General features: G+C 45.2%; 1 protein-coding gene, 1 long non-coding RNA gene and 1 pseudogene across 5 annotated transcripts; 1 reads left to right on the top strand and 2 right to left on the bottom strand.

Annotated features, from left to right (window-relative positions):
- Positions 1 to 1,543: 1,543 nt before the first annotated feature.
- Positions 1,544 to 18,185, bottom strand: LOC307209297. 2 transcript variants are annotated; one of them, XR_013835523.1, is made up of 3 exons: positions 18,098 to 18,185; positions 3,702 to 3,786; positions 1,544 to 1,796 (listed from the first exon to the last, which is right to left on the bottom strand). It is a non-coding gene; the product is annotated as an uncharacterized lncRNA (long non-coding RNA). The 2 variants fall into 2 exon arrangements; XR_013835524.1 differs by lacking the exon at positions 18,098 to 18,185 and adding an exon at positions 5,454 to 5,596.
- On the top strand, positions 5,906 to 25,237 carry POU5F1 (POU class 5 homeobox 1). Of its 2 annotated transcripts, none has more exons than XM_079963700.1 (5): positions 5,906 to 6,823; positions 16,663 to 16,777; positions 18,177 to 18,307; positions 22,197 to 22,358; positions 23,165 to 25,237. In XM_079963700.1, exons 1-5 carry the CDS (start codon positions 6,191 to 6,193, stop codon positions 23,453 to 23,455), a joined length of 1,332 nt encoding a protein of 443 aa, XP_079819826.1. In that variant the 5' UTR covers positions 5,906 to 6,190; the 3' UTR covers positions 23,456 to 25,237. The 2 variants fall into 2 exon arrangements, with proteins under 2 accessions (XP_079819826.1, XP_079819825.1); XM_079963699.1 differs by having other exon boundaries at positions 22,194 to 22,358.
- On the bottom strand, positions 10,420 to 10,939 carry LOC307209090 (cytochrome c pseudogene; annotated as a pseudogene). Its single transcript has one exon. The product of its transcript is annotated as a cytochrome c pseudogene (transcript).
- Positions 25,238 to 25,453: the final 216 nt, after the last annotated feature.

Here is a 25,453-nt window from a genome sequence, read left to right as displayed (position 1 = left end):
CAACAAATCTGGCTAAACAAGGGTGTAATCCGGCATAGGGTAGTGTAGTTGTGGTTACAGTATCGACTAGTGAGAACAGGATTCAAAATCCCTCCTCGGCCTGTGATGATTCCTGGCTGGCGGCACCTTTGGCTAGTCAAACACACACACTCCTGCAAGTCTAAAACAAGGATTACCTCCATAAATATTGCTCTACGCTCCACAGGGAGAGACTTAAAAGTGAGAAATCAATAGTCACACTGCATCACAGGAATATTTACAGTAATGCGCCTAATACTCATTTCTAACTTTTTATTTTATTTTACTCTCTTATTTTGCCTGCCCTTCTGCAAAAGTTCCAGGCCCAGGCATTCTGTCTCAGCCTAGCCTATCACGTAAGGTATAAAAATGGGGTGGGGGTGGGGGAGGCCATTTTCTTGGAGTTGCCCGGGTTTAGGCAGCTTAGAGGTCACATCCAGTAGCTTAAAGGGATGCGGGTGGCGCTGTGGGTTAAACCACAGAGCCTAGGGCTTGCTGATCAGAAGGTCGGCGGTTCAAATCCCCGCGATGGGGTGAGTTCCCATTGCTCAGTCCCTGCTCCTGCCAACCTAGCAGTTTGAAAGCATGTCAAAGTGCAAGTAGATAAATAGGTACGGCTCCAGAGGGAAGGTAAACGGTGTTTCCGTGCGCTGCTCTGGTTCGCCAGAAGCGGCTTAGTCATGCTGGCCACATGACCCAGAAGCTGTACGCCGGCTCCCTCGGCCAATAAAGCGAGATGAGCACCGCAACCCCAGAGTCGGTCATGACTAGGTCTAATGGTCAGGGGTCCCTTTACCTTTACTAAAGGGACCCAGTAACTTAGATATCACCTAATCACTTAACTGGAAGTGTTAAGACACACTGTGCAAAGCCTCAATTTCAAAGGCTGATTCTATGTGCAGGCTTCCTCTCAGTTTTTAATTTAATTCTTTCCTTCTTTTAACATGTTATTTATCATTTTCCATTTTACAACAAACATAACATTTCCCGCATCTATTTTCAATATCTCATTTCGACCTCCTTCCCCCTCTTTCTGCAGCTGCTTATATTTATAGATTCAGGTAGGTAGCCGTGTTGGTCTGACGCAGCTATCCTTAAATAAATTGATATTTTTAGAGGTCAACTGTATGCCCTGATATTTAATCTTTTTCACTGCCATAATTTCTATTTTATTTTGTAGATCTTCAATTTGTTTTTGATCCATATTTTTGACCAACATTTTTGTTTTGGCTTTATTTAATTTGAAACCTGCCAATTGCCCGAACTCTTCAATTACTTCCAGTGCTCCAACTACACTGGTCTGAGGTTCTTCTAATGTTAATACCATATTGTCTGCAAATGCTTTAAGCTTGTATTCATTTGTGCACAAATGAAAAAAATAAAAAATTGTCCAGTAGCACCTTGTTGTATCTGAAGAAGTGTGCATGAACACAAAAAAAGCTTAAACCAGAACAAACTTAGTTGGTCTCTAAGGTGCTACTGGACATTTTTTTTATGCTTATATTTATAATACTTTTACTGCATTTCCAAGTTAAACCTAATTATTATTTATTTTATTTCATTCAATAATTGTTATGTCACTGCATGTCTTTACATCAATCCTGCTAATGATTTAATCTGTTTACAAGGATTCTGAAAATATACCCTAAATGATTTCCACTATCTATTAAATACTTCGTCTTAATTTCTTATTATTTCGGTAAGTTTCGCCATTTCTGCATATTCCAATAGTTTTTGTTGCCATTGTTCTATGGTCAGGACCGTTGTATTCTTTCCATCTTTGGGCAAATATCGTATGAGCAGCCGTGGTCACATACATACATAAACTTTTATATTGTTTAGGTATGTCTAATCCCATTATCCCCAAAAGGAAAGCTTCTGGTTTTCTTAAGAAAAATTATCTTAAACTTCCCCCCAAAATTCATTATAGTTTTAAATTTAATCCTTAATGTAGCTTAATTTAACTCAAGATACAGCTGGAGCTGGGTTCAGTTCTGTGAATCATCTCTAAGGCCATGATCCCCTGCATACTTACTTAGGAGTAAACCCCACCCAATGCAGTAGGATACACTAAAGAGGTGTAGGGTTGTGCTACAGATTAAAAAGGTAAAGGACCCCTGACAGTTAAGCCCAGTTGTGAATGACTCTGGGGTTGCGGTGCTCATCTCGCTTTATTGGCCGAGGGAGCCGGCGTATAGCTTCCGGGTCATGTGGCCAGCATGACTAAGCCGCTTCTGGCAAACCAGAGCAATGCACGGAAATGCCGTTTACCTTCCCGCCGGAACGGTACCTATTTATCTACTTGCACTTTGACGTGCTTTCGAACTGCTAGGTTGGCAGGAGCAGGGACTGAGCAACGGGAGCTCACCCCGTTGTGGGGATTCGAACCACCGACCTTCCTATCGGCAAGCCCTCGGCTCAGGGGTTTAGAGCACAGCACCACCCGCATTCCGCCGTGCTACAGATTAGTTGAACTTTTAAAGAAGTTTTTTTGGGTGGGTGGGTGGGTGGGTGGGAAATGGGGAGAAACTGCACACAGTTGGTAGAGCACAATAAACTTAATCTGAGGGTCTTGGGTTCAAGTCCCACTTGGGCAAAAGATACCTTCATTGCAGAAGGTTGGCCTAGATGATCCTTGTGGGTCTCTTCTAACTTTATGATTGGATAAATGATAAATTATGATAAATCTGTCTATGATAAATCTGTGAGGAAAGAGAAGAACTTGGGAAGGCAACAACTCCAAAACATTTGGATTTAATGGCACATCTTAGATATTCATTGTGTTGCGGACACGGGAATAACAGACTCAAAACTAATGTCTCATATTGAATCTAACTGATTTGTAGAAAAGACTTTACAACCTTAAAAAAGAGACAATGCATGTTCTTTTGTAAACCAAGAAAATCTAGAAGAAGAAGACAGTGCCATTGATGATAACCATTACTTGGGAGTAAACCCAAGAAGCAGAAGTAACAGATATGCCCAGGATTGCATACTATTGTTTGGAAACAAGACTCTAAGTTCCATTATAATGGGAGACAAAAAATTATTTATGTCCAAATTCTTCACACTCATACATAATTTGATATACCTCTATCATGGCTGCACCCACCCCTGGTCATCTTTTTCTTAAATTTCCTCTCTGTTCACTGACAGGAACTCAGGCTGCAAACCTAGCCATGACTACTCAAAGGTAAGCTCCACTGAATTCAATGGGACTTACTCCCAGGTAAGCGGGATTAGAACTGCAGCCTCAGTAAGTTTTACTTCTGAGTAAACACGCACAGGGCTGGGCTTCACACCTGCAGCTGAAATGTTTGTACTGTGGGAATGTACTCATTTAATGTTTATGAATTATATACTCATGTTTTTTAATTGTTGAATGGAATTCCCTCCCCCAGTTAGGTAGCAAATTGAAATTTTATTGAGTCAGTTTCATTTTTGTTATGTTCCCCCCACTTCCTGCTTAACTTGTCTTTGCAATCTCAGATAGATATACTGAAGAGCAAGGCTCCAAATCTATCCACCTCTTTTAAACTCAATTATAAATTCTGAGAACACATGTATAGGATGTGCTGTTAGGCTGTAGTTGCTGCCATTACAGTTGTTAGCAAATTCGCCTACACAAACCATGAAAGAAATTGCTCTTGGGGTCCCTTTACCCTTTACCTTTTTAAGCTTACCCAGCTATTGAGATTCATGAGAAGGAAGATGCAGTTCAGAAGAGACCAATTGCTTTCATTCATCCAAATTGGGATCAATAGAGACCTAAAGCATTAGCAAAAAATAAACAGCCTGGCAATAATTCAGAAATGGATTTTGTTTACATCCTAGCTGCAGAATTTTATCTGTTTTCTCGGACAACCTGGCACATAATTATTATTAATAAAATGGCAATTATTTCTTATCATTTTATTTATTACATGGTTGCAGATGAAACGGTTTTTCTTCTAACTGTCTATTTTATTCTGTACCAAATAAAAATTAAAAGCGCTTAAATTTTATATACAATTCCAGTGGGCTCCCATCTGTGCAGTGGTTAAAAGCGTTGGCGTAGGACTTGAGGAGTCCTGGGTTCCAGTCCCCACTTACACATGAAACTTGCTGGCTGACCCAGATCCAATCACTTTCCCCACCTCACAAGGTTGTTATAAGTATAACACAGGGAGACCCACACAAAATACTTTGAGCTCCTTAGAGAAAAAGTGAGATATGAATGCAATAAATGCATGTCTTACTAAACAAGTTTGCTTTGCCCTGACACTCCCACCTTCAGCCACTAGGCAACACTTCCAACACATCCATTCCCCCAGACTGGAGGGGCAGCCAAATCAGGGATAGGCAACCTGTGGCCCTCCGGGTGGTGTCTGAGCCCCAACTGCTGCTAGCCCTGGCCAGCAGGCCCAATGGTCACAGATGGATGGGGATTGTAGACCAAAACCTTCTGGAGGGCCACAGGTCCCCCTACTTCTGAGTGAGATGGAAATCTTTACCTGTTGAACCTCGGCCTGCCAGCCTGCCATTGACAGAGCTCTGCCAGAAAGAAAAAACGTCAAACACTGTTCCCCCTATAAACCAAGAAATGATGGTATTTCTGCTGGCCATTGTTCATAACCTACGCTTTTTTTCTGGGGTATGCATAACCCTAAACATTTTGTGAATCTAGGTTTGGCCCAGGGCTGGATTTGGGTTTGATGAGGCCCTAAGTTACTGAAGGTAAGGGGGGCCCTTTATTGTCAACAACAAATTGCTGCTGTTTTTTGTGTTGAATATATGCTATATGGTAATTTGTGGACCTAATACGTATCTAAATCCATGTGCACATAACAAAATATGTAATATTTTCGGAAATGTACATCCAGGTTTTTTTCCTTTAAAAATTTTTGGGGGCCCCCAAGAGAGTGGACCCCTAAGCTACAGCTTATTTAGTTTATACATAAATCCGGCAGTGGTTTGGCCTCACTGAGGGGCAGTATTTCAATATGAGTCGGAAAATGAGAATATCCCTGTTCATAACCCATTAATTAATATTAACCCCTTCCTTCCTGAACCAGCCCTCCATGGCCCATGTTCCCTTCCAACCCTCCCAGGAACCCCAAAAGCGCCCACCCACCTCCTCCCCATCCAACAGGGCGCCCTCTTTTGAGCCTTCTCAACTCCTCCTCCCTTTGGCTTTGAAGCCCCCCAGATCCTTTGCCCATCTCTCCCCACACACACACCCTCCAGGGGTAGAGGCCCGAGCTCTATTGTCTAGGTCTGAATGGGCCATATGGGGCTGCAGAATGGCCGGGCCCTGCTGAGCTTTGTTGGGCCCATGGCATTGGCGGTGGTTGGGGGGCTGCTGGCCCTTTGAAGCTGGGGGGGGGGAGGAGGAGGGGGAGGGGCAGGGCGGGGCGGGGGTCTTCACTCCTGATCTACTCCCCTTGGACCAATACCTGGCAGCAAGGAGGGGTGGGCGCGCAGGATCTCTTTAAGCCGGAGGGGCGGGGCAGCTTTCAGGATGGCCCCAAAGGCTTTCAAATCCGCCCCACCGGTGGAGGTCGGGGCGGAGAAGCGCTGTAGCTTCTGCCTTGGCTGGGCGTCTGGGGACACTTCTCACCACTTTTGGGGTTTTGGGGACCTTTCATCGTTGGCTGGCCTCTTCTTCAGCCACAGCTGCACACCTTGACTTCAACCTATAGACAGAGCGGATCTATTCTGCATCCTTTCTTCACATCTCACTTTGCACCGGGATTCTTGGACCCAGACTTGGATGCACCAAGTCTGCTAACTTTTTTAAAATAATTAGCTGCTGGCCAGCTGGTTGATCAGATCATCTCAGCTTTTTTTTTTCCCCCCTCCAGCTTTATCTTATTTTTTTCCCTTTCGCCTGACTGACCAAAACTGTGAGTGCTACTAAAGTTGGCTTCCATTTAGGGGTCTCTCTGTGGTGGTGGCAACATCCTTTGAGTGGCTGCCAAGAGCTGAAGAAAAGGGAGAAATCTGATTTGGGGAAGAAGAGCTAGGAAGGTTTTTAGGGGCTGCGTTTCTTTGGACTTTCTGAACTTCTGCTAGCATCAGTTTATCTACACCCGGGTTCCCACCTTCGGATTAAAAGCAATAACTCTGCTTCCTGGACACTTTTTGAGTTTAAGCACCAGCCTTTTGAAAAAAGAAAACAACCAAGTTTGCCATGGCTGGGCACTTGGGCAGAGAGTTAGATCGCCCCTATCCTTTCCCTGTCCAAGGGCTTCACCTTGGCAACATCCCTGCTGTTCCTCACCCTGAAGCTAGTGGAGGCTTTTTGCCTGAAGCCTTCAGTGGGGCAGCCCCTGGGCAGGGATTTGGGTTCAGACCCGACTACGGGCCTCCCGGAGGGATGCTTGAGTCCCACCCTGGCGGAGGAGAAGCTCCCCGGACTTGGTACCCCATCTCTGCTGGAGATGCCTGGAGTCACCATCCCGGGGTGATGATGGGAGCTTATGGGGTCCCTCAGCCTGGGGAAGCCGCTTGCCAAGGCCCAAAACCTGACATCAAAGTGGAGCCTGACTTTGTGCAGCCGGGGCCCTCCTATGTGCACACCTGGGCAGGTGGCTGCCTTGTGCCGAACCCCTCGCCCTGCATTGCGCCTGGAGATAGTGGTGGAGCTGCTTCACCCGGCGAGGAGCCCCAGCGCTCCAGCAGCCCCGCTAGCCAGGATGATGATCTGGGCAGCCTGACTGGCAGCGAGGAGACCAGTCCCCAGAGTAATGGTAGCAGCAGCCCAGGTGGGCAGGCAGCCTCTGGAGAAGTCAAGGAGGATGGTGGCGGAGGCAGCGGAGATGAGGTAAGGATGCTGTTGTGAGTCTGGGAACCCCAGGGGGGGTTAGTTAGGGACATAAGAAACAGCCTTCTGCAGAGTCGAGCCCATGTAGTTCAGTATTACCTACACGGGCTGGCAGCCGCTTTCTACAGGATTTTGGATTCCCAGCCCTACAGATGGATGGTGAGAGAGGATAAGAATTATGGAAAGGGAAATATGGAGAGTGTTCAACAAGTAAATGGTGCAATGGACTTTCCACATTGCTAGCTAGGATTGTCCTGTCTTGTCAACTTTATTGGGTACCCCAGTTATTGTATGAAACAGGAAGTGAATATCTATGTCTGTTTTCAGCAGGTCTTAAAGCAAAGGGTGGTCTGTCTGGGGGAGAGGAAAACCAGGACATGGTTAAAGCCACGGAGTCTGCATTCGTATCAGTCTTAAAACGCAAAGGGCTTGGTGGTAACTACCAGGAATAAACTTGGAAATTAGATTCCAGTGGCCCAGGGTTTGCGCAGGGATCTGAACTGTTATGATTCAAGTCTAGCGTCTGGTTGACTGTTTCCTACTTCAAGCAGTGTTGTGGTTGGGCTACACTTAATTGCATGCATGAGGCACGATGGCAACATGTTCTGTATGTAACTCCCATAGGGTTGCAAGGTTAGATGATGGTGTTTCTGGGCAGGTTTGAACCCCAGTACTTTCTCTTCAGAATGTAAGCTCTGGGTTCTCCAACTACTACTTGATTTTATTACATACTAGAGCCCTGCTGGATCAGGTCCATCTAGTTAGCGTTTTTTGCCAGCAGCAGCCAGACAGGCGCTCTGGAAAGCTCATAAGTAGGGCATGAATCCAGCATGAATCCTTGTTAGTCGCCAATAACTGGTATCCACTGGTAGGCTTCCCCTGTATGTGGAGGTTCTGCCTAGCTCTCATGGCTAATAGCTGTATCTGTTTATATCCCACCTTCACCTCCAAGAGGCTGATGGTGGTGTGTGTGGTTCTCCCCCTTCTCATTTAATCTTCACAACAACCCTGTGAGGTAGGTTAAGCTGAGAGGCAGTGACTTGAACTCTCCTTTTCCCCAGGTGTTCGCAGGCCAACGCACTAAAACCACTAGGAGAGATTAGAAGCATCTTGATAACAACACAGTGATTAGTGTGGCATGATTTATTCTTGACAAATCCATGCTGGCTCCTGCTAGGTTAATCACTTTTTTGAATGAGTTATTAACTTAGCAGATTGTGGGAACGCTGCTTGATGCAATTTATCTTGTTTTCAGCAAAGCAGTTGACAAAAAGTTTGTTAAGCGTGAGCTGGAGGATATTACTGTTCACTGGATTCACAAGTGATTGGGAAACTGTCCTCAAAGATTGTTGAAGAACTTGGAAGAGCAAAATGGGGGGGGGGAGGTTTCGTTTGGGGTGATGAGTCCTGGATCTGATATACTTTTATGTTCTTATCAGTGGCTACAGTACTTAGAAGAAGGGATAGAGGGAATCTTTATCAGTTTGCAGATGGCACAAAGCTGAGAAGGCAAGCCGAAACCTTAGAAGACAGGCATGCAGAAAATTATTCAAATGTAGAGTTCCAAACTTGGGGAGGACGGGACAAAGTGATTGAGCTGAGGACAGGGTGTGTACCTGGTTTGACAATAGTAACAAAACTATCTCTGGGTGGGACATGCATCAGATATCTGAAGAGCAAAAACTTGTTCTCTGCTGCCCCAGAGGGAGAAGACAAGAGCCTATAGGCGTTTATAGGAGGGAGATTTTCCTTGAGTGTTAATGGAGCAGTTCAGCAATTACCTAGAGGAGTAATGAACTCTCCCTCAGTGGTGGTCTCCAAGCAGAGACAGCCCTTATTGCGATGTTATATTCTACTTCTCAATTTCCAGTATCTAGCAGGGTGTTAAACAAGATGACTTATGAGGCTCCCTTTAGTTATAGGAACCTGCCCTCATTACATGGCTTATAGAGATACTTACTTGTGGCCTCAGAGTTGCCGGGAGGAATTCTTTAGGATATATATTTTTTTTATTCCAAGGACACATCTGAAAACTTAGTGCCAGAGTCCACTGAAGATTTTGGATATCTATTTTTTTAAAAAAGTTTTTATTGTTAAAATAATTCAGGATTAATACACACATATTGCGAATATACAAGCATACAAGCATACATTTCATACAATCCTTAAAAATCCTTAATTCCTTTTCCCATCCACCACCCCTCACCCCACCTTTGTGTTTGACTTCCAATCTACTCAATTGCAATTTCTTTCCACTTCTATTACTTTCTTTCACACACCTTTAACCTAATTTCATGCTTCTTTTTCTATTACACATTGTTATCCATCTTATTTAGTATTTCAGTATTTAAAACGGAACTTGTTTATTCTGATTTTTCTGAGTTCTGATTTTTCAATATGGTTTTACAAGTATCTTTAAACACATTCCAATCCCTGTTGGATATCTAGATAGTTCGTTCCATCCCGTCATCTCTGCAAGCTTCTCCTTAATATCCGCTTGTGCAAAAGCAGTCAATGTTGCTTATTTCCGCTTGTGTTTAAAATGGAAAGTTGCTGTGGCCCAGGGGCATTGATCATTGATAAACTCTCCAAGCTCAAGATCTTGCCTGTTGAAAACTTTACAGCCCACAGCCAGATGGCACATATCTTCTTCTTTTGCAGGTGACTGCATGGCCATTCCTATATATTCTCTGTGGAACGCATCTTTTTCTATAAATGAGAAAATGTGCTTTTTTTTTTTAGTGCAAGTGTTTTTTCTTCTCATCTCGTCTGCCCCATATCTCATATTTTTGGTGTTGGGGTGGCTTTTCTAAGTCTCCAAGCTAAGGACTAAGCAGAAGTGGATTGTAGAAGTTTATAATTCTGAGCATGGTGAAAGGCAGGGGCATTTTCCTCTCCCCCCCCTACCATAATTCTAATCATCCAGCACAACTGATTGGCAGTGGGGTTAAAACTTATAAAGAGCAATGCTGGATATTTGTCCTGCAAATGTTTTCCACTTTAAATGTCCTGTCAGATGGGATCAGGGCTCTCCCACCATGTCCCCTTAACTTATTCTCTGCGTGTGTGTGTGTGCAGTGCCATTTCTGACACCCATAAGGTTTACAGTTTCTGAAGTCGCTTTTGAGTTGAATCAAGGTCAAATAATCATTTTTGAGGGTCTAGTACAAATGGTTGCTCGCTTTCTCTCTGTCTGTCTCTCTTCCCCTCACATGACACCACAATCCCATATCATCTCATGATTCGCAAAAGTAAATTTCTGTTTTGAGTTCTGAAATTGCGTTTTCTTCATAAATCGCACCATGGCTTACAATGAGCCATTTCAGTCATTCCCCTAAGTCTTTCCCTCCTTTCATCAGTTTTGTTGAACATAACATCCAGTCCGAAGAGGAGTCCTGCAAAATTTGATGTCTAGTTTGATCATTAACTTTTGGTTGATCCCAATAAAGGTATTTATCCTGCTTTTTGTTTTTTGACAGAGAGGGGTTGTCGTTTTTTTAATTACATGATCAGGAAACACTAGAGTCACCCTGGCTGTACTCATTCAATTCTGTAAATTATAATGCAAGGACAAGTACATGAGAACCATCCGTGATCAAAGTTCTCTGGCTGAAGGATTTTTGAAGTTGTTGCAATATAATGCATGCAAAAACGGAAAGTTTAAAAACCAATCTCATCAGAGAGTCATTTCCATTTGTAAGGTGAAATAAGGCATTAGAAGCCATTAGTTAGAAGTGGCCTCCTTAAGGCATGCTATTAAATCCATCCTCTCCCCCTTATTCTTAATGCCAGCAAATGTCATCTTAGTTCCTGGAACATACCATACTTCCTGAGGTTTTCCAAGTAAACCAGCAGTGTATTTTCTCCCCAGGTTATACCTTTGCTTTTGTTGGCTTCCGTCCAAGAGGAAGTCCAAGAGGAACCTTCGGCTTGACCGGTCTTTTGGCCAAAAAGACCATGTAGATTAGGGCCAGTTTTGTGCTTGCTTCCCTTTCCAGCTGTGTGGCACTGTGAACCCTTCTGAACACCCATTTCCTTGCCCTTCTCAACGTCTCCCATGGTCACTGCACTCAAAGTAGAGGAAGGGGTGCAAAGCCCTTCTGTGCCTTGTGCTGTCGGCGTTCTTCCCTGTTTTGATTCCTTAGTCATTCTGGCCACATGACCCGGAAAAACTGTCTGCGGACAAACACCGGCTCCCTTGGCCTGTAAAGCGAGATGAGCGCTACAACCCCAGAGTCGTTCGCGACTGGACTTAACTGTCAGGGGTCCTTTACCTTTATGCATTAATTACTTCGGTTAGGGGGGCACACAATTTCTCTTCCTCCCCATTCTGTTCTTTGCATCTGCTTCTACGTTCCAGAAACATTGAGAGCAAAAATCAAGCAAAAAAAGTTTCTCAATCCTGATTTATTTTTTTAAAAGGGCTCTAGGCACTTCCATTTTGCATTTGAAATTTTCTTCATTCATGCAATGGTGCTTCGAATTTAAAGGCAGTTTTCTCCTACCCTAATGCTTGGGAATAAACATCGTTCTACCTCATAGAAAATGACAACATTTTTAAAGTAAAAATAATAAAAATGACATCTATAATCATGTGCTTGCCTCCAGACTACAGTGGTACCTCTAGTTATGAACTTAATTCGTTCCGGAGGTCCATTCTTAACCTGAAACTGTTCTTAACTAGAGGCGGGCTTTCGCTAGTGGGGCCTCTTGCTGCCGCTAAGCCGCCGGCACACGATTTCCGTTCTCATCCTGGGGCAAAGTTCTCAACTCAAGGTAACTCTTCCAGGTTAGCGGAGTTTGTAACCTGAAGCGTTTGTAACCTGAGGCGTTCCTAACTCGAGGTAGCACTGTATAAGAAAGGATGCTATTACCATGTGAGGCTACAGGCTTCCTGGGAGCCCAGATATGTGTGGGAACTGGCAGTGGTTGCCTAGTGGTGAGAAAATGCACTCTGTATGTACTCAGAGGTATTTTACTGATGTTACTGGGTAGGCCTATACCTAAATTCTCCTATCTCAGGAGAGGTCATGGTCAGCTGTGCAGGATATATGGCTTTAAATCCTGAAACAAGTATGGAAAAAAGGGGAAATTGGCCTTGAGTGAGGACCTTCCTGGTAGTGGCACCCTGTTTGTGGAAAATCCTCCCCAAAGAGGCCTGCCATCACCTTCTTTGAATTGTAACCCACTGTTTACATGTTAAGTCATGCTGTGAAACTGAGTTTATCTCTCTGCTGACCATTTTTATTGCATTTTCATAAATGGATTATATATCCACAAGGTTGTTTGGCAGCTGTATAAATGTCACCAATAGCTGTTTCTTGCCAAACTTTTTCACACTCCTGAAATTCAAAGAAGCTTTGAATGCCAACCGGCCAGAAATAGCGGTGGCAACCTTATGTTGAGGCAGTTCAAATAACTGTATTGGAGGCACAGTTGACTTGTTATGCTAAAATTGTCTCCTGTGATCTCCAGGAGATCTGAGGGCCTTTGCAGCTTTGCCGTTGTTTGGCCAGCCTGCTCTAGAAGTGATTTCATACCTGCACCAAATAAATATTTTAAAAATGCTAAAGGGGGCGATTGTAGAAGTGTTGCGTTTCTTGAAGTGTTGCGGAACAGGTATTCTTTATTGGGTGCAAAAAATCTTATCTGCAAGGCGAGCCGAACCCTGCCCAGAGGTATCTGCACTTGGGTCCAGTCAATATCTGTTCCCTTGCCCAAAGATCAATGGAAGTGGGATGGGCGGGGAACACAAAAGACCCTTTTAATCTACTTTTGCTCTTTCTGAAGCGGGGAGGACAACACCACCTTTTCTAGAAGAAGGCAAAATTGTCAGAAGGCAAAAGTTTTCACTGATGATGTTGCCGGTATTGGGGGGGGGGCACGAGAAGGGCCCCAGCTCATCTTTCAGGCCGTTTACCCTGCTGTGCTGATCAAGCTACAGCTTTTAAGCTGGTTTTTCACTCTCCCCCCCCCACCCTAGTTTTTTTGTGTGTGTTTTTTGAGGGGGGAGGGAGCGCAGGGGAATGGCTCTGCTGCTACTTCTCGGGTTCCAAAATCCTGACCTGTATTTAAAAATGAGAAAGTTGGGTGGGAGGGAAATGGTACCTCCAACCGCAATTACTATTACTTCTTGTTCTTATTACACATTCATTCCAAAGTTACATTACATCTTTGTCCACTGCCATAATATAACAGAACGATCGCGCCAACCCTCAGTCCTTTGTCACCATCCTGTTGGCTTGACAAATGCCCTCAATAGGAACCCAACTACAGATCTGATTTACTGTTACTGTGCTGGACTTTTCCTGTATCTCTCCAGCCTTTCTTGATCCGTCTTTGCATAAAAAAATCTGGCTTTGGCCACATTCGCCTCACACATTTAATTAAAGCGCTACGACAGCGCTTTATTAAAGAGTAATGGTTTCCCCCAAAGGATCCTGGGAGCTGTCATTTGTTATGGGTGCTGACAGTTGTGTCAGGAAACCCCCATTCCCCCTCACAAAACTACATTTCCCAGCTTTTCCTTAACAACATCTTTACAGCTGCCATAATTTTTGGAGGGAAGCCATAGCTGTTTATAGTGGCATCATAGCACTTCTTAATGTAGTGGTCTTAGACCAGGCGTAGGCAAACTTAGCCCTCCAGATGTTTTGAGACTACAATTCCCATCATCCCTGACCACTGGTCCTGTTAGCTAGGGATGATGGGAGCTGTAGTCGCAAAACATCTGGAGGGCAGAGTTTGTCTATGCCTGTCTTAGACACTCCAGGTCTTTTGACAATGGAAGAAATTCCAGCCCTTAATTGTGCTGGAGATTGGCACCAAGAAAGAGGGTTCCTTCAACCAATCTGGGGTAGCCAATGTGGGACCCTCCAAATAGACTTACAGCTCCCATCATCCCTGGTCGCAATCTGGCTGGGTTGATAGGAGGTGAGTCTACAACACATGGGAGTGTACCGTGTTGGCTATCCCTGGCCTAGGGACTGCAGCATGACCGTCTGTGGCAAGATGGGGGAAGTACACTGTTGAATAGCAGAAGGCTGGGAACAACATCCAGAGCAAAACTTGAATCAAAGAATGGTGCATAGCCTGTTACATGTCTTTGAGGTCTTGTTAATCTCCTTTGCTTCTTGTAATCTCTCTTTGGGCTGGTGTGGGGTGAAAGATAGCAAAGCAGGAACCCTGTCTACTTCCTTGCACAGGGCCTTGTGCATGCTCTTGTGAACCTCAGTCCTTATTTTGGGGTGCTTCAAGTTCAGGCTAAAAAGAGGCACCAGCAATGAGAATTCTGGCAGTGCTTCCTTTGACACACACACACACACACACACACACACAGATCTCCAATTTAAAAATCAGATGCTCCGCCTGCCCTAGAATCCTTTCTCTTTAATGCTAAAGTGTGTGAGGACAAACCCAAGTAGCTGGTGATGGATAAAAGACTCTTGGCACATGTTGTTTAGTTGTTTAGTCGTGTCCGCCTCTTCATGACCCCATGGACCAGAGCACACCAGGCACTCCTGTCTTCCACCTCCTCCCACAGTTTGGTCAGACTCATGCTGGTAGCTTCGAGAACACTGTCCAACCATCTCGTCCTCTGTCGTCCCCTTCTCCTTGTGCCCTCCATCTTTCCCAACATCAGGGTGTTTTCCAGGGAGTCTTCTCTTCTCATGAGGTGGCCAAAGTATTGGAGCCTCAGCTTCAGGATCTGTCCTTCTAGTGAGCACTCAGGGCTGATTTCCTTCAGAATGGAGAGGTTTAATCTTCTTGCAGTCTGTAACATCTCTTAACCTTGCTGATAATCTCACCAGCTCAGCGTACTCTCTTATTTTGTTTTGCCATTCTTATTTAGATGGAATATCCTCTCCCTTCCAGCCTTTTGCGATTAGAATTCTGGCAGCAAATGTTACATAAATTGGCAGTGCATTGTAGTTGATAACAACAAGCAGACGAATCTTCACCAAGACCCTCAGCAGTTTTCAAGTGGTCTGTGAGGAAGAAAATTTGGGAGCCCCTGTCTTAACGGATGTTAGATTTTCCTGAATTTTCCCAGTTCTTAGATAAGCGTTGAAGCATCTCAGGTGGTTCTGTGGCTCCTAGGGCTGCTTCAAGACATTTGGTTGCCTGAGGTGTTACAACAAATTTCACCTTGATGTGTGGAGACGAGCAGACTAATATCCAAAGCTGGCCAAATTATTTGAGCACCCAGCAGAGAAAATCTCTCATGCCCAGGTTTTACATTTTTTTATTCTTCATCTTGGAATAGAACCTAGAAGCTTAACTTACTACAGTTTATTTTTTGTACTTCATCCCCCACCCCCCGAAATCTTGTCCCTATTTTGTTCCATTTTTAGTTGATCGAAGTAACAGAATCACTCAAATAATGCACTTTAGAAAACATTTTTTAAAATAAAATAAAATATGAAGTTGGAAAATGGGGTTCCTCATTCTGTCCTACCCTTTTTTTTCTGGGAAGGGTTGTGATCAGCTCTGATGGGCCATCAGACAGGGACACATTCAGACAACCATTTGATTCTGGCCCAAGGCTAAGGCGATCAGCTCCTTTGGTTCAAAAACAAAACACCAATGTGTTTGGATTCCCCTGGTATTTGTGAAGGATATGAGTTTATCAGAGAAGCTATTTGCTTGACTAGACTGGGAGAAAGATCTAATCGGTGTCTGAAGAAAGATAACATATGCTAAAGACTAGTACTGCAAGTTTTAAGTGATTAGTCATCCTCTGTGGCAGCAGTACACAAAGAAAAATTCTTCCCTGGGGGGAACTTTTCCTCACATTGTCACAGCACCTGCCCATTGCAGACCAGTTTGGGAAGTATCCTCAGACACACAGTTCAGTTACTTAATCTGTCCCTGTGGAAAAACTGGTTTGATTGCCAAGAAACGCTGCCATGTGGATTCTGCTATCATCCTTGAGAAATAGGTTTATTCATACAGGTAACCTTGTCCCAAGGCTTTTCAGGCTAACAGGGCTTGGTAGCTGATCAGTGTCATTCCCTCTGCACATGAGTAATATGTTTGTATCCAGATGCTCTTAAAAAAACACACACAAGGCAGCAATTAAGAGCTAAATTAGCTTTGGGGCTGAGAGCCTGGGCTGTTTTGGTGATCAACTTCTGATATGCAATGTACACTTCTAATTCACAGAAAGTCTCAGTCTCTCTCTCTCTCTCTCTCTCTCTCTCTCTCTCTCTCACACACACACACACACACACGAGAGATGCAATCAAAATTATTCGACCCCCATTGCAAATCAGGTTTATTACCAAAATTGCTGACTTTCAGCTGTTTGCAAGGGGCTAATTGAACAAAAGCAATTGAAATAGCTACCCTGGATGCTTCTAGTGCTTTCCGCCCAAATTACAACTTAGGATGCTGGCTTCTCCACTATATATGCAACTATATATGACCTGTCTGTTGAACGGGAGTTGATGAGAAAGGTTATCTCTCATGAGCTGATGGCTTAGCCCAGTAGCAGAAAAGCTGTGGCACTTGCTGCAGCTTTTGTTGTCCCTGACCACTGGCGACGCTTGGTGTGCCTCATGAGAATTGTAGTTCAACAGCAACAGCCACAAGTTCTCTACCCCCGGCTTAACGGGTCAGAATCTTAAGTCTTACTGGTTTCCTGGGGGAATATTGGTGGTTAACTGGTGACCAATGGTTTAGGCTTTGAGGCCTGGGGGCCTGAGTGGCAAAGACAGCTACAACCTGTGGAGGTGAGACGGCCGTGGTGTTGATTTGATGTGTTTTCCCATAAACAAGCCGTCCTTGTTCTTGTTCTGTTTACCCAAGCCCACCTTTTCTCCCTTCTTTCTCCCTAGGTTCCTATTACTACCTCTGAGGATCTCGAAGAGTTTGCCAAATTGCTGAAGCACAAAAGAATCTCGCTGGGCTTTACTCAGGCAGACGTGGGACTGGCCCTGGGTCTGCTGTATGGTGGGTATTTTTCAGTGTTAATTAATAAATAATAATAATAATAATAATACCACAAAGGAGACCTTTAAGGTGTTTGTTCAGCGTGGGAATCCAGAAACAAGTTGAACGCAATGAACTTATTCCCCTCCTCCAGATATGGCGGCAAGCAGGTGGAAATGCTTATTGGGCTGCACCAGGAATAGGCAAACTGGGCTCTCCAGATGTTTTTGGGACTACAATTCCCATCATCCCTGACCACTGGTCCTCTTAGCTAGGGATGATGGGAGTTGTAGTCCCAAAACATCTGGAGGGCTGAGTTTGCCTATGCCTTGGCTGGACCAACACATTTTGCTGGCTGAGGCAGAGCAGCAAGTTGCATATTTTCTCTACCTGAAGCCAAGGTGCATATATACTAGTGGTGGATGGGTTGTTAAAGGAGGGGTTGTGCCTCTGGTGGGGGAAACATTGTGCTCCTTCTGGGGTAGTTTTTCTTCCGTTGGTCCCCCTCCCCCCCCCCCCCGCATTCATCTCTCACCTGCGGCTCCCAGAAGCTGTCAGCATGCAATAGATCAGGCACAGGCAAACTCGGCCCTCCAGATGTTTTGGGACTACAATTCCCAGGATTCCTAGCTAACAGGACCAGTGATCAGGGAGCGATGGGAATCGTAGTCCCAAAACTTCTGAAGGGCCAAGTTTGCCTGTGCCTGCAACAGATGGTTGGATGGCTCTTTCTAAAAACTTCTGCCGCCAAGCTGGTGCCAAATGTCTTGCTCTGCTTTCCTTTGGACCACATCAGCAAGGCCAAGATGGGGGTCTTGTCATCTGGGCAGCCCAGGACCTGTAGACACACTTCCCAGGCTTCCCCCTACCCCTGGGGAAGGCCTGGGTGGAAAAATAAGCCTGCGGCTAGTGGTGAAAACTCTATCACAAATCCCTCCGTTGGAGGCAACTGAACCAGGAATGGCTGCCTCCAGTCTTGGGCTGCCTCTGATCTGAGTCTAGGCTGTGCTTTTCATTATTATTATTATTATTATTATTATTATTATTATTATTAAATTTTATTTATACCCTGCCCTCCCCAGCCAAGACTGGGCTCAGGGCAGCTAACACCGGTATAAAAACAATTGATTGAAATACAACTTAAAAACAAGATTAAAACATAACAATTAAAATGCCGCCTCATTTCAGAAGGGACTCAAATCAAAAACTTTTTTTGGGATGAAAACGTCAAGTCTTCACCAAGGCCAACTATCTAGACCGGTCCTACGTGGGCCAGAAAAAAGCCAGGGAAATCCCCAATTATCATGCAGAGTTATGGTTCCTGTTGCGTTGCCTGCCTACCTCTGCTTCTAGCGCACTCCCTGCATTCCTGTCCCCAAATCTGGTTTTTGCCCGTCTTCTTCTTTTCTCCCTCCTGCAGGGAAGATGTTCAGCCAGACCACAATCTGCCGCTTCGAAGCCTTGCAGCTCAGCTTCAAGAACATGTGCAAATTGAAGCCCCTCCTCCAGCGGTGGCTGGAAGAGGCCGATTCCAACGAGAATTTGCAGGAGGTGAGCCTCCGGGAGGGAGGGAGTTGAGTGGTGTGTCCCTGGGGCCGGGGAGAAGTCTTTGTCCGGGTTGCTAATTTATTATCATCAAACCATTGCTTGCCACCCTGCCTGGGGCTGCGCAGAGTTTCTTTGGCAATATTGATGGGCTTCTGCCCCAAAGAGCTTAGGCTGTATACCTGAAGGCTGTATACCCCCATCGTTCAGCCCGGACACTGAGATCCGGTGCCGAGGGCCTTCTGGCGGTTCCCTCATTGCGATAAGTGAGGTTACAGGGAACCAGGCAGAGGGCCTTCTCGGTAGTGGCGCCCTCCCTGTGGAACGCCCTCCCAGCAGATGTGAAGGAAATAAGCAGCTATCTTCTCTTTAAAAGACATCTGAAGGCAGCCCTGTTTAGGTAATTTTTAATATTTAATGCTGTATTGTTTTTAACACTTGATTGGAAGGCACCCAGGGTGGCTGGGGAATCTCAGCCAGATGGGCGGGGTATAAATAATAAATTATTATTATTATTATTATATTATATCCAGCTAAATCAGGGGTCGGCAAGGTTTACCTTGCCTGGGCCGGTTCACTCCAGCAGAGATCCCTCTGTGGACCGGATTGCATGCGTGCGAGTGTGCGCATGCCTGCAATTATCTGCGTCTGCGCAGTCGCGATTTACGGCGCCGCAGAAGCGAGTCCCTGCACTGTGCTGCGCCAGTTTAGCACAGCGCATGGGGACTTGCCGAGAAGGTGGCTCGGTTTGGGGGCGGCTTGTGGGCCACTTAAACGACCCCCGTGGCCTGCTTGTAGCCCATGCGCCTTAGGTTGCCTACCCCTGAGCTAAGTCATTGCACACACTGTTCCACAAGTGCAGCAGAATTCATTTCCCTCTTATCTCCCTGCACTTCCTGAAAATTATACCAGAGAGTAGGGGGAGAAACCCTAGAGCAAATCTAAGGGGTCAGCGGCGACAGGAAGAAGGAAAAGGAGGGATAGTTGCCATGCACTCACAGAAGTTGTTTTCCACATGCAATGATTTGGTCCGATGCAACTCGTTCATTCTAACATATGTTGCCCAAAAGAGATTACAGTCCAAAACAGTGATAAAAATGTATTAAATCTATAAGCCACCCTTCAATAATAGAAGTGCAAGAAGTGAGGTTACAGGGAAGCAGGCAGAGGGCCTTCTCGGTAGTGGCGCCTGCCCTGTGGAACGACCTCCCATCAGATGTCAAGGAAATAAACAGCTATCTGACTTTTAGAAGACACCTGAAGGCAGTCCTGTTTAGGAAAGTTTTTAATGTTTGATGTTTTATTGTGTTTTTAATATTCTGTTGGGAGCTGCCCAGAGTGGTTGGGGAAACCCAGCCAGATCGGCAGGGTAATAATAAATTATTATTATGGGAATAGCAAGGCGGTATGCAGCATAAAAAAAACAAATGTCGCAGAACCAATGTGGAAAAATACTGTCATAAGGCTTCATCATTGTGTTTGGGAGTGAGGCTGAAGAGAAAATGACAAAGCCGACGAAGGAAAAGTGGATTTGAAGGAGGTGAAGGGGATACCATTTGCACATCTCAAGATGGGCAGTTTAATGTTCAGGGATAAGGAGACTGGGGAAAGTTGTTTAAGGGGCCTGGATACTTTTTTTCAGGGGGTCATGGACAGAGATCAGAGCCAGATTTAGGTTTGATGAGGCCCTAAGCTATTGAAGGTAATGGGGCCCTTTATATGTCTGGCTGTCCTTTGTCAACAACAAAATGTTGCTGTTTTTGTGTTGAATATATGCTATATGGTAATTTATGGACCTAATAGGTATCTAAAGCCATTTGCACATAACAAAATATGTATTTTATCAAAGTAATTGCTGAACTGAAATACAATTAAGAAGTATATTAATACTGAAATTTGGAGGGGGGCGGGCCCTAAGCTATAGCTTGTTTAGCTTATATGTAAATCTGGCACTGGCAGAGATACAAGAAGCAAGGATAGGCTTTGGAAAGTATGGCAAAGAGTCCATGCTAAAGAAGGGGAGCCAGTAACTGACTAGAAAAAGACTATCTGCTTATTATTATTTATTTCATGAAATTTATACGCCGCTTGATTTGAGGGTTTGGTCTTACTTTATTTTTTTGTTTTTGTACAAAATATAAAAGAGCCAAAACAACAACAACCCAGTGTTGTGGGCAGAGTGATACGAGAGCTAAATTATGTTGGCAGTGGAGTTAGAGACTGAGATGCGAGTGTGCCAGGCCAGGGAGAAGGAGGATGAACAGACTATTAACCAGAACTTTAGCTTATAAGAACAGACGAAGGATGTGGAGTTCGCAATACGGTGAAAGAAGAAGGGCTACAATTTGGCAAATGTGAGTTTGTGGTGTGTAAGGGGAGAGGAAATGAATCCAAGACTGGTCTTGATGATGATGATGATGATGATGATAATAATAAATATTATTTATACCTCGCCCATCTGGCTGGGCTTCCCCAGCCGCTCTGGGCGGCTTCCAACACAATATTAAAATACAGTAATGCATTAAACATTAAAAACTTCCCTAAACGCCAAGAGGAGAAAGCTCAGAGGCGATCACTTGGGAGAAAATCATTAGAACCAGGAAATCTTAACTTCAGATTGTGTATCGTACACCCAGTGCTGGTCCTTCTTAGCAGAAATGCCACCATCCGTCCCCAAAAGTGAAGTGTCATGGGCTTTGGGGGCAGCCTCAATATTTGCAGAAGTACAATCCTTTTAAAGAAAGCAAAGAACACCTTAAGCCTGAGGAGGACGGCAACAACAACTAAAACAGCCCAGTGGGGGCTGAGAACATAAGTTGAGCCATGCTGGGTTAGGCCAGGTATGTAGGGTGTACAGTGGTACCTCGGGTTAAGTACTTAATTCATTCTGGAGGTCCGTTCTTAATCTGAAACTGTTCTTAACCTGAAGCACCACTTTAGCTAATGGGGCCTCCCGCTGCTGCCACGCCGCCAGAGCACAATTTCTGCTCTCATCCTGAAGCAAAATTCTTAACCCGAGGTACTATTTCTGGGTTAGCGGAGTCTGTAACATGAAGTGTACGTAACCTGAGGTACCACTGTATATGAGAGGAAAAGAGGGGAAGCATTTCAGAATTTAAAGAGCGAGGAAAGCTGGTGGTGGGGGGCATCTGGAGAAATGGTGATATATGAAGGGCTTAGAACAGATTGAAGCACAGTGGACAATTCTGATGTTGGAGAGGGGGAGAATAGGCCAGAGTAGAACATCAAAGGTAAAAGAGTCTCTAAGGTAAAGGTAAAGGGACCCCTGACCATTAGGTCCAGTTGTGGATGATTCTGGGGTTGCGGTGCTCATCTCACTTTATTGGCCGAGGGAGCCGGCGTACAGCTTCCGGATCATGTGGCCAGCATGACTAAGCCGCTTCTGGCGAACCAGAGCAGCGCACGGAAACTCCGTTTACCTTCCCGCCGGAGCGGTATCTATTTATCTACTTGCACTTTGAGGTGCTTTTGAACTGCTAGGTTGGCAGGAGCAGGGACTGAGCAACGGGAGCTCACCCCATCGCAGGGATTTGAACCACTGACCTTCTGATTGGCAAGTCCTAGGCTCTGTGGTTTAGCCCACAGCGCCACCTGCGTCCTAAAAGAGGCTCTAGGATTTGCCAAAATGGCTATTGATCAGGGTGGCGTAGCAATGTTGGTTGGTTGGCCAGCCCAGAGGGTGAATATACTTCAGAGTCATTTGACCGTGGCTTAAATTGGGAGGGAGTTATCGAGGCTCCCAGCGCCTCCTTGTGGCTATGCCAGTGAGCGCACACAGGAGGAGCGTGGAAGAGTCTGCCCAGTCACTGATGGGAAGGGTGGGTTGTTGTGGGTCTGGCTGTGTCACCAAACATGGCTATCCCTTGTGCAGCAGCTGTGCTCCATGGAGTCTGCCATGATCCAAGCCCGGAAACGTAAACGTACCAGCATTGAGAACAGCGTGCGGGGCACCCTCGAATCTTACTTCCTGCGCTGCCCCAAGCCCAACGTGGACGAGATCGAGCAGATTGCTGATAACCTCAGCCTGGAGAAGGATGTGAGTGACACCCATCTTTCTTCACCTTCCCAAGCGCCTGCTACTTCACTACTCCTGGCAAAAATAAAAATAAATCTTTCGCCATCAAAATGAGCCCAGTCCAACATGATGGGCTCAAGCTCCTTACAGTATTTTGTGGGTGGGGTATAATATTTATCTACTGATTTGTTGCCATTTATAATATATCCGTCTCTAGCCTGCCCCCATGACTGCTCAATCATTCATTCATAGCATTTATTTCCCACCTTTCAGCTGTGGAAGCCCTCAGAGCAGCTTACAAATCAATTTAAAAAAACCAACAGCCACTCCTCAGGCTTACAGTGTCCAAAAAGACATAACTCAAAAGAAAAAAGGACGGGACGAAAAACAAGCAAAATTCACACCCAAATTGCTGCAGCATTTGGGGTTGTACAGCAAATGGTTTCCGCAAATCTTGGCGTTCTACACCTGGGGCGAGATCTGAACATGCAGATTTAATTATTGTATATTGTTTGTTAAAATAATGCCTTTTTTTAAAAAAAAGCTTCTGACGTTTATTATTCAACAAGCAAAACGTGCAAGCAACACAAGTCCCAGCACTCCCGACGTTAGAGTTGGGGACTGAGGCCAAGGCCGCCCAGTGTGGGGGGTGACTCCAAGAGACTTGTGTTCCTGTTCTGCAATGCCCAAGAGAGAAGGCCTTGCAGAACCCTCTGGGAAGACAAGAAATGGCAGGAAGGAGGTGTGGGTCAAGACGGAGGACGTTGCCTTGGCAGTAACCTATATATGTCTTCTTCTTTTCTCCCCCTTTGCCCGCACCCTTGCAGGTTGTCCGCGTCTGGTTCTGCAACCGTCGCCAGAAGGGCAGGCGCAACTTAGGGGCTGGCTCGCGGGATGATTACGACGGGCCGGCCCTACCGCCTCCCTTCCCTCATGGCGCGCGCCAGGCTCCGCCCCCCGGGCTCGGCCCCGCCCACCACCAGCTGGGCCCACCCCACCAGGGCTACAATGGCGCTGCCTTCGCTGCCCTGTACCTGCCCCCCTTCCACGAAGGGGACGCCTTCGTTCCTTCCCCCTCTGGCTCTGCCGTCATGGGCCACCCAATGCATTCAAGCTGAAGAGCCCCCCCCCCCCCTTTAAACAAGCTTCTCCTTCCTAAGCCTTAGTCAGGAAAGAGGCTCTCTTGCTACTTCCCTGCTTTCTAACTAAGGAGCGTTTAAGAAAGGGGTTGTCTAATTTTTGTCTTTTATTTTTTGCTTTTTAAATCAGGCATGCAGGACTTCTTGGCGGTATTGCAATTTCGAGGGGAAATGGGCGAGGCATCTAGATTTTTTTATTGTAACCGTGGTTTTAAATTGCCGCTCATCACATTCCCAAGGCAAGAAAATGGTGCCCCTAGAACAGGCATAGGCAACTTTCGGCCCTTGAGACTACAATTCCCATCATCCCTGACCACTGGTCCTGTTAGCTAGGGATCATGGGAGTTGTAGGCCAAAACATCTGGAGCGCCGAAGGCTGCCTATGCCTACCCTAGAAGCATCATTGGGGACTTAAAAAAAAATAGTTCTAGTTTGCTGGAGCCATCTTTTTAATCTCCATTGTATCACTACAATTGTAATCTGGACATAAACTCTCTCTCTCTCTCTCTCTCTCTCTCTCTCCCCCTCCAAGACTGAAAGAATTGACAGCAGCCTTTGCCAACCTGCTGCTGTCCAGATGTTTGGACTACCATCAGTCCCAGTCAAGTCTTGGTCTGATGGGACTCGTAGTCCAAAACATCTGGACGGCACCGGGTTGGGGAAGGCTGATCTACTGACTTTAGCAGCTGGAGAAGAATCGTGCTTTTAAGTTCAGCATTTTAAAGAAACATTCTCCTGTTGAGATCGGTGAGGCTTAGAAGTGCTTTAACAATGGCCTGGTAGACAAACAGCAGTTGAGATGCAAAACTTAACACATTGATTCTGCAGTTGACAACTGGGTGGTTCAGTTTTCCTCCATGCAACGAAAATTCCCGGGGAGAAGGATATTCCTTCTACGGAAGAACTGTACAGAAGTGTACAGTCCAGAGAGTTTTTAGAATGTGGTGTTCTCTTCTGCGTTAACTAGGATTAGCTTGTGGCAACCTTTCTAGAAAACCTAGATTAGCAGGTCCCCAGGAATCCTTTTAATCTGGAATGTCTCCTGAAATGGATTCTCTTTTAGGCCTCCTGTCACACTGTGAAGCCTCAAAGTAGATTTCGTTCTAGGCGCTGACTTCCTCTCTTGAGCAAAGAATGCAAAGTTAGTTTTGAAGCCAAAGTTAGTTTAGAAATTTGTGTGTGAGAGAGACTGATTGGAAGAGATTGGGATACATGAATGCATGTCTTTTCCTGAAAATTTAGGATGGTCCTTTTGGTGCTCTAGCAGAGTTTTCCCCAACCCTGGGGCACTCCCACCATCCCTGACTATTGTTCCTGACGGCGTTTGCGCTCCAACATCTTGTGCAGGCCCAAGGTTGGAAAAACCACTCTAGAATGTCTACATTGCTCTAGAATGGTTGGTGCATAATAATAATTTAAAAATCAGTGCCTTTCCCCCCAAGGGCATTTGTCCCTTTTTTAGAAATACCTTGCCTCGTTCACAAATTGCGGCAAACGTCTGAAACAATTCCTTTAAAAGAGAAAACAGTGAGAGGCATTTGATTTCCTCTTCACTTCCTTTCCCATTTATTTGCTATTCAGTATTTACTATTGCCTCTAGTTTGGGAGAAGCACGGCTGTTGTTGTTGTAGTGGTGTTCTTAAAAATAAATGATCCGTAATAATTTGGCCTCTTTTAAGTTTTGTAATGTACTCTTGGCACTCTGAACTGTATGCATGCCATTTCTCATAACAGACCCCTATTAAAAATTTTTTGCCAATCATATTGTGTGTCTCATTTTCTAAACCAGGAGCACACTGACTCCTATCAGGTTGATACACAAACCAGTTTAGTCATCCTCGTACCCCCATTGCATTCTCTGACTTTTCTTCCTACACGACCTGCCATCTGATTTTCTCATCTGAACAGGAAGAGGGTGGCCTTACAGAAATACATTTATTAGCTAGAAATCCCCCAGTGTAAACATCAACTGTTATA

The sequence above is a fragment of the Podarcis cretensis genome, assembly GCF_951804945.1.
Source record: "Podarcis cretensis genome assembly, chromosome: 2".
Classification (NCBI taxonomy): domain Eukaryota; kingdom Metazoa; phylum Chordata; class Lepidosauria; order Squamata; family Lacertidae; genus Podarcis; species Podarcis cretensis.
This window is presented reverse-complemented; position numbering and strand designations above follow the sequence as displayed.

Coding starts and splice junctions, on each gene's coding strand:
- POU5F1 (XM_079963699.1), top strand. CDS start 6,191: ATGGCTGGGCACTTGGGCAGAGAGTTAGATCGCCCCTATCCTTTCCCT. Junction 6,824..16,662: donor GCGGAGGCAGCGGAGATGAG/GTAAGGATGCTG, acceptor CTTTCTCCCTAG/GTTCCTATTACTACCTCTGA. Junction 16,778..18,176: donor GGCCCTGGGTCTGCTGTATG/GTGGGTATTTTT, acceptor TCCCTCCTGCAG/GGAAGATGTTCAGCCAGACC.